This window comes from Chaetura pelagica, unplaced genomic scaffold, assembly GCF_000747805.2.
Source record: "Chaetura pelagica isolate M959 unplaced genomic scaffold, ChaPel_1.0 scaffold498, whole genome shotgun sequence".
Lineage (NCBI taxonomy): Eukaryota > Metazoa > Chordata > Aves > Apodiformes > Apodidae > Chaetura > Chaetura pelagica.
In genome coordinates this window covers 479,523-487,925 of record NW_009954218.1, presented here as the reverse complement: position 1 = coordinate 487,925, position 8,403 = coordinate 479,523, and the positions used below count along the sequence as shown (strand labels likewise).

Here is an 8,403-nt window from a genome sequence, read left to right as displayed (position 1 = left end):
ACTGAAATGATCTCCTGTTCCCCAGGAGATGAGAATCCTGACCTTGATTCATATAAAAAATCTTGGTTTAGAGGAGGGGAAGTGAGTTGGGGGTTGTAGGGGCTTCAGATGCCCCGTGGAAATGGGCCATAGTGAGGCTGATGTTGGCCTCTCAAATAAATAATGATAGGACTAGAGGAAATGGCTTGAAGTTGCACGAGGGGTGGGTTAGACTAGATTTTTAGGAATAATTATTTACCAAAAGAGCAGTCAGGCACTGGAACAGGCTGCTCAGGGTGGTGGTTGAGTCACCATCTCTGGAGGGATTCAGAAAACGTGCAGATGTGGCACTTCAGGTCATGCTCTGCTGGGCACTGTGGTTTATTTCTGGGTTGATGATTGGACCTGGTGATCTCAGAGGTCCTTTCCATCCGTGACAATTTTGTGACTCTGTGAGGGCCTTTTGGTGGCTGTGGGTGACATGAACACCCCCAGCCCAGCGTCTCGTAGCGACGCTCCTGCCGCCCCATGAAGCTGCTGCAGGGGTGTGCCCTGCCTGGGGCTGCTCTGAGCTGGGCACCCGTTGGGTTTCTAGTGGTTGTAGGAGTGAAAATCTGAGAGCAGGTGACCCCAGTGCTTTGTCCTGTGCCCTGGCAGTGACATCTGTGTCCTCTCTTGGCAGGTAACAGAGGAAGCACCGCTGGGAGCTCGGGAGACGCGCTGGGCAAGGCCCTGGCTTCAGTAAGGACTTCCCTGGATCTCTGGCAGTGTTGGACCTGCCCTCTCTAGCAGGGAACCCCTAGGCAGCAGGGAGGATGGGCATGTTGAGAACCTAGGGTGAAGGCACCCCGAAAGCACAGTTTTCCACCCCTCTCTGTGCTGCCATCCTGGGTCCTGACACTGTGCAAAAGCACCTCTTGGGAAACTGAGGCACTGGATGATATGATGATCCTGCAGATCCATGCCCATGGGCTCTGCAGCCCCCCAGCCTGATGCTGGTCTGGCAAGATGACCTTCTGTAGCCCTTGTAGCATAACTGGCAGGTCCCAGTAGTCCTGGCAACCCATGTGCTGGTTCAGACTGGAGGGCAGTGGTCTGACTGGGGTTGCCTCTGTCCCATTCAGTGCAGGACCTTTGCTTCTGCATGGTGACAGAGTGCTCAGCACTGCACCCTGCAACCATTTTTTGGGGCTCTCACTTTCCTCCCAGGTGGAGCCTGAAGACCAGAGGCTGTAGCTGTAGGGGTGGTGGCAGTGGGGACAGGGAGAGACCCCGGAGTTGATGGGGCAGCTGGGAGGGAACCAGCAGGCTGAGCCACTGAGCTGGCTGGGAGCTGGTGTGGGCATGGGAAGGGAGGTGCAGTTGGGTGGTCCCATCAAGTGGTCCTCACTGCACCTGGGCTTGGTGGCCCTGCTGGGGAGGGGGACAAATTGTTTCAGGGATGGGCTCTGCTGACCATGCCCTGCTTCTCTTGTTCCAGATTTACTCCCCCGATCACTCTAGCAATAACTTCTCATCAAACCCCTCCACACCAGTGGGCTCCCCTCAGGGGCTTGCAGGTAGGTGCTGAGCTTGGCTCTTGGTGTACAAAGCTTTGCTGTCAGGAAGTCCAAGGTGCTTTTCTTCCCAGGTCAGCCCCAAACCCTCATTTAAGACATTTTTTTGCAATCCCCTGTATTTTTAAAAGCAGAAGAGTGAGGAGAAGCAAACTTGAAGATGCTTTTTGGTGTCTCCTGTGAGGGGCCATGTTTGCCTTTCATGGCCTGGAGCTTTTCCCTCCTTTGGAGCTGAGCAGTGCCTGGGTGCAGGGGACAAGGGCCATGGCCCTACCTGCTTTTAGTGGGTGGCTCTGCTGGAGACCTGACCCCCATGGTGGCAACACCACATGCTTGAGTTGCTGACACCCCCTGAGATCACCTCCTGCTGTTCAGACTGACCTTGTCCCCGAGCATCTCATCCTGGGGAGGCTGGGAGAGCATTGTCCCCGGTTTTGTCTCCCATAGGAGGAGCACAGTGGGAACTGGAGAGGAGCCAACTGGTCCAAAATAATTCTCAGCATCCCATGAGCACCCATCCCTGCTCCCACCCAGCAGGGAGGTCTCATTCCTGCCTAGCAGAGCTGGCTCCAAGGCCCCTCAGTGCCCAGAGGGCACAGGCCAGCCTGCCACTGCCCTGGGCTCCAGGCAAGCCCAGGGTGTCCCTGCTGCCTGGGGGACAGAAAGTGAAATATGTGAGGTCTGGAGGCCTGAGCTGTTCTCTGCTGAGCAGAGCAGAGCCCACAGCAGGGGCTCAACGGGGGTTTCTGTGGGAGACACATGGGATCAGATGTGGGCACAGTGTGGGATGAGGTGGGCACCTGCTCCCAGGGGAGTCACCTCTGCCAGCACCCGGCTGCCCCCAGGGTGGGGATGGGGAAAAACCTGTGCCCGTGGCTGGTGGGACTGGCTTTGTCCCTGTGCAGCCCTGTGTGGTGCCATGGTGGCCTGTGTGGTGGTGCAGGGCATGGTGTGGTGGCCCATGCAGGGCTGGTGTCCCATTCAGAGCTGGTGGCCCATGCAGGGCTGGTGGCTCATGCAGGGTTAGTGGCCCATGCAGGGCTGGTGTCCCATTCAGAGCTGGTGGCCCATGCAGAGCTGGCGGCCCATGCAGGGTTGGTCGCCCATGCAGAGCTGGCGGCCCATGCAGGGTTGGTCGCCCATGCAGAGCTGGCGGCCCATGCAGGGTTGGTCGCCCATGCAGAGCTGGCGGCCCATGCAGGGTTGGTCGCCCATGCAGAGCTGGCGGCCCATGCAGGGTTGGTCGCCCATGCAGAGCTGGCGGCCCATGCAGGGTTGGTCGCCCATGCAGAGCTGGCGGCCCATGCAGGGTTGGTCGCCCATGCAGAGCTGGCGGCCCATGCAGGGTTGGTCGCCCATGCAGAGCTGGCGGCCCATGCAGGGTTGGTCGCCCATGCAGAGCTGGTGGCCCATGCAGAGCTGGTGGCCCAGCTTCCAGCCCCATCTAGTGGCAGCCGTGTGTGGTCCTGAGCTCTCCGTGTTTGTTCCCAGGCACATCCCAGTGGTCCCGGGGAGGTGGCCAGGGTGCCTTATCTCCCAGCTACGAAGGGAGCCTCCACACCTTGGTGAGTATTGCCACAAGATCTCCTTCTCCTTTCCTCTCTGCACCTGGCCATGAGGTCCTCTCCCCCAGACGCCTGGGTGGGTGGGAGGGTGGTGAGATGAGGTGGGCAGAGGGTTGGCAGCAGCTGGCAGGGCTGGGTGCTGCTGCTGGGGGGCAGGCAGAGCTGGGGTCTGGCACCCTCACCTGCTCAGGGTCTAGCCCAGCCCAGCAGGTTCCTGGCTGGTTTCTGCTTCCCTTTCCTGAGCTGCTTGGCTGGTGTGACCCCTCGTGTCCTTAGGGGTGGCACTGGTAGAGTTGGGAGGGTTGTTTCTCCCCTGTGGTCACTGGTTGCCCCCAGCAGTGCCAGGGTGACAGAGGTGGTAACACAGCCCTGTCGCTCTGTCCTGCCCTTCCAGCAAAACAAAATGGAAGACAGGTTGGACGAAGCCATCCACGTGCTGAGGAACCACGCCGTGGGCCAGACAGCCACCCTGCCCAGCAGCCACGGGGACATGCACGGGCTCCTGGGCTCAGCACCAGCCCACAGTGCCAGCCTGGGCCAGGCCTTCCCCGCCGCTGTCATGTCCCTGGGGAACAGGCACCCCAGTCTGGTGAGTGTGGGAACACGGGGGCAGGGACATGCTGGGGATGCAGGGTCCAGAGGGATGTTCTCTTTGTCACTCTGGCCCAGCTTGGGTGAGCTGGTGACAGCTTTGGACAGGTGATGTGCACAGAAGTGTGGGGGCTTCATCTCCTGGCAGGGGGGGTTGAGTCCACGTTCAGCACAAGGGGTGGCTCTTGGGTGCCAGCCCTTCAGGCAGTTTGTTCGTGTCCTTTCTCAGGGCAGAGGTGGTGAAAGCTCTTCTTCTTTCCCTGCAACATGGATGGGAAGCCCTCAGAAGTTTGAAGCTGTCCCCAGGGGATGCAGGGGGAAGGAGGAGGGGGTTCCAGTGCAGGTCAGAATGGTGGGTATAGAGAACCAGGTGTCACCAGGATTTCTCTGCTCCAAACCTTTGGGGCAAGGACCGTGTCCTTCCGGGCACATGGTCAGTGCTGGTACCTGCTGGCTCCTTCAGGCTCCAGGGAGCACAACAGATCTCAGTTGCCCTGAGCATGTGGATGCTGGGATCCCATGCTGGGTCACCCCCCATCTCCAGAGGCTGGTGACCACAGGAGCATGTTTTTGGCAGAGCTGGTTGCCTGCTGCAGCCAACACTAACACAGATCCAGTCTCTAGAGAACCAGACGTGCTTCCTTCTGAGGTGTCCCCCCCTCTACCACTAAGAGATGCCCCACGTGTGTCCTCTGCTGCCAGCTGCAGGAACAAGGGTGTTTGCAGCAGGGCTGACTCAGTCCTGCCTCGGGAGGTGCAGGCTCAGAAAGGCTGCCTGACCCTTCCCCTTAGTGCCCAGGCTCTTCAGGGCAAAGTTGATGCTGCTGGGATGTCCCCTGCCCTGGTGGCACTGGGGAGGTGGCAGAGATGGTGGTGCTTGATGGAGACAGGACACGTGCAGCCCAGGCAGGGTGTCCTCTCCAGGGTACCAGCCTTGCATCTGGGCACAGAGAGGCTTTTCCATGGGTGGGGGGGGCAGCACTGATGGGGGCTTCTGCTTGGTCCTTCTGCAGTGCCCCCACCTTGGTCTCCAGAGGAGGGCTGGTGCTGGGGCAGGTTGGCTCTTCTCTCCTGCATGCCTGTGCTCTGGGCGGTGGGAACATGTGAGGAGGGACCTGCCTGCAGCCCGTGGCTGTGCCCGGGGTGACTGTGCCCGTGCCACTGGCTGTGACACTTCCCCCCCTCAAAGCTTGCTCTGCTTGTTCTGCTGTAGGTGGGAGGAGGTCACCCAGAAGATGGGTTGTCCAGCAACCCCAGCATGCTCCACAACCACGTCACACTTCCGTCACAGCCCAGCTCACTCCCTGACCTCAGCAGGCAGCAGGACACCTACAGTGGTAAGGCAGCTCTGCATCCCTGCCTGCTGGAAGCTTCCCTGCCACAGGGTGGTTTGGGTGGCCCTGGAGGTCCAGCCCTGTGCAGCAGCAGCCTGGGGGCAGGTGGGTGCTCCTGCAGCATCCGCAGGGCAATTTCTACCTTGAGCCTTTTCCAGAGCTTTGACCTACGTGTCCCCATCTCTCCTGCCACCTGTGGGTGGCACAGAGCCCCTGGGCCCTCCTGTGCTGGGAGGGGTTGGGCTCTGACTCTGGAGAGCCTGGGGGGTGAGGGGAGAAGGGTGGGGAGCAGTGGCAGGGCAGAGCCAGCCCCCAGTGCCTCTTGCTGCAGAGCAGCGATGCAGGGTGAGTCCAGGGTCCTGTCTGCTGAGGATGCAGCACAGGAGGGGCAGGGCCTGGGGACCCTCCAGCCCCCCCATGCAGGTCAGACCCCTCCAACCTCCATGTGTGACTCTGTGTCCCCAGCAGGTTTGTCAGGGGGGCTGGGACGAAGCAGCGTCTCCTCAGGAACCAGTGAGATAAAGAGGGAAGAGAAGGAGGACGAGGAGAACACGTCGGTGGCAGATAATTCAGAAGAAGAGAAGAAGGAGCTGAAACCCTCCCGGAACAGAACAAGGTGCTCTTTGAACAGGTCTCTCCCTTCACTTACTCTGTTACCAGGCTGAGGGCATTTGGGCTGGGTGACCCAGAGGTGCTGGGCTCAGCTCAGGGTCATCCATGGCACAGACCCACCAGCCCCTGCCCACTGCAGGAGCCTTGTCCATCCTTCTGCAGAGGTGGCAGGGCCCAGGCTCCTGCTGCTTCCCCAGGGCCAGCCACTTTGGGCCCTGCTGGGAAAGGGTCCCTGCTGCCCTCTCCTGGCTCCCATCCCCGTGGCCACAGGGCTCCACAGGGCTCCTTCACCCTGGTAAAGCAGAGGGCTTGTGCCATGTCCAGTGAGCTGCACCTGCCTGTGTGCCTGGGGAGTTGCTCGTGGCAGTGCCAGGACAGGACCTGGTGCTCAGCCCCCCTTGGCCAGGGGCAGGAAGGGTCTGATCTCCTTCCTGCTCCAGGTTGTCTCCACTCCCTGCTTTGGGCTCCTTTATCCTCTGTCACATCCAGCCAAGTACGTGGCACCAGAGGTAGAGTCCTTCCAGCATGCTGGCTTGTCTGCAACCTCACCATCCGCCTGGAGACCTCACCAGGGGTTCAGGGAGGGGCAGCACCAGCCCCTCTCCTGCCAGGCTGAGGCCACCTCCTGTCCTGCAGGCACGGGGCTGAGTCCTTCTAAAACCTGGGACAGCCAGTATTGGCCCCTACACCTCCTCCTGTCAACCCTGCAACCTCCTGGCAACAAGCTCAGGCCTTAATCTCATGCTCCGTGGTTTCTTTCTTTGTTGTTTAAAACAAAAAAAAAAAAACAAAAAAAAAGAGGCAGAAGAAGAGCCCTAATTGCTTCTCTCCAAATGTCACCGCGTGTCCCCGTGTCCGCGCGGGGCGTCGGACCAGCCCGGCCTCTCGGGGCCTCCACCCTGTGTTTCTTGTCTGTGAGTTGACCAGTGCTGAGAGTGCACGCGAGGAATGTCCCTGTCTCGTTCTTATTTTAAACCATTAGTCAAGATGAGGATGAGGAGGACGATCTTCTTCCCCCAGAGCAAAAAGCCGAGAGAGAGAGAGAAAGGAGGGTCGCCAATAATGCCCGTGAGCGCCTGCGGGTCCGGGACATCAACGAGGCCTTTAAAGAGCTCGGACGCATGTGCCAACTCCACCTAAACAGCGAAAAACCACAGACCAAACTGCTAATCCTGCACCAGGCCGTATCAGTCATACTCAACCTGGAGCAACAAGTTAGAGGTCAGTGAGGGTCCCGGAGTGGTGATATTTTACGTACCTGATCGGCACGGGGCTGTCTGTCTGTCTGTCTCTTGTGACACGTGCTGTGGTGCCTCGCACTGTCTCTCTCCCCTGTGGCCTTGAGTTCTCGAGGCTGTCGGTGTCTTTTTTTTCATTTTTATTTTTATTTTAGTCTTTTTTATTTATTTATTTGCTCCTGTGTTGCATCCTTGCTGCTCTCTCTGGTTCCCTGCTGCTCTGCCCGCACCGCACGCCGGTCCTGGCGGGGCAGCTGCGCCGGCCCTGCTTGCCTGCAGCCAGGTGTTCTGCTCAGCTGCTTGGTCAGCAAAAGGGAAAAAACCCAAACAAACAACCAAAACCATCCAAAAACCCAGTCAATCTCTCACCAGAGGGTGCCCAGATCTGACGTCTCTCCAAGGGCTGCTCCGAGTGCGGAGCCCGTCTCTGCCTGCAGCCACAGCAACGCTCTGTCCTCCCAGCACTGGGCTCTGCTCCCACCCAGCAAAGCTGGAGTGGCTGGAGCTTGTGAGGGGCAGCAGGAGGGAGACACTGCCCCCAGAGTCGGGCGGCCCTTGCTGCCCCTGCCGACTGGTCTCCAAGACAAGCTGGGAGCACTGGGCAGAGCAGAGCCCGGAGCTGCGGGCTGTCCCTCTGCCCAAGGCGGGTTTCTGCTTTCCTACTGGTGTCAGCCCAGCTCGGCCACCCTGGCTGCCACGTCCCGGTGGGAGGGAAGTGGAGGGCTTGGCTTCCTGCTCCAGAGGCCTTTGCTGCTTGGTCCTGCATCCCTCAGTGCATGCTGGTGCCCGGCCCGGCCGGGCGGGTTAACCCCCTTTCTCTCTGCAGAGGCTGTTGTAACATCGGTGGTTTGTGCCTGCCTGCTCCTCTCTGCTGGCCTCTGCTGTTGCATTGATGTTGGAGTCCTTTGTGCCTCTTCTTCAGTTTGTAATTTTTTTGCCTTTCATAACATGTATATTTATTTATTTATTTTCCTGTCTCTTTTTTTTTAATTTTCCCTTCCTTTTTTTATTTTTTTTTTTACTTTTTAATTTTTATTTCCAGTTTTTACTTTTTGTTTTGGTTCTGTTCTTTCCAATCTCCTACAGACAGTCCCCAGCCGTGACCTCTTGGTGGTCCCACTCTCTACCTTGTACTTGCTGCTTGTGGATTGAGGCAGGAGCTGAGGGGCGGGGGGGGCAGGGGCCAGACAGAGTTGGCACCGTGTTCACTTTGGTCTCCCACGCTTGTCCCTTTTTAAACCCTTCTCAGATGCAGCCAGGACAGTGAGTTGAGCCCTCGTGCTGCTGTCCCCAGGCACTGGCACAAGCAGCCAGGGTGTCCCTTCCCTGGTGAGCCTGGCCTTGGGCTTGCAGGAGAGAAGCTGATCTCTGTGTTCCCTCCTGCCATGGCAGTGGGGCCATCGTGTCCCCACGGCCCCAGCCAGGGCTGTCAGGATCCTCCTGCTGCTGCCAGCAGCTAGTGGGGCAGGAAGGGAAAGGAGAAGGTTGGGGCAGGGAGGGAAAAAGGAGGAGGGTGGAGGCCAGGTAG

General features: G+C 59.0%; 1 protein-coding gene across 1 annotated transcript in view; it reads left to right on the top strand.

Annotated features, from left to right (window-relative positions):
- The window catches only part of TCF3 (transcription factor 3), an 85,943-nt gene that overhangs the window by 73,155 nt on the left and 4,385 nt on the right, over positions 1–8,403 (top strand). Inside the window, exons 11-17 of the mRNA XM_010003413.1 lie at positions 662–720; positions 1,460–1,538; positions 3,027–3,100; positions 3,495–3,689; positions 4,905–5,028; positions 5,494–5,641; positions 6,620–6,858. Of these exons, the coding sequence (XP_010001715.1) occupies positions 662–720; positions 1,460–1,538; positions 3,027–3,100; positions 3,495–3,689; positions 4,905–5,028; positions 5,494–5,641; positions 6,620–6,858 (918 nt within the window). The remainder of the gene's footprint in view (positions 1–661; positions 721–1,459; positions 1,539–3,026; positions 3,101–3,494; positions 3,690–4,904; positions 5,029–5,493; positions 5,642–6,619; positions 6,859–8,403) is intronic.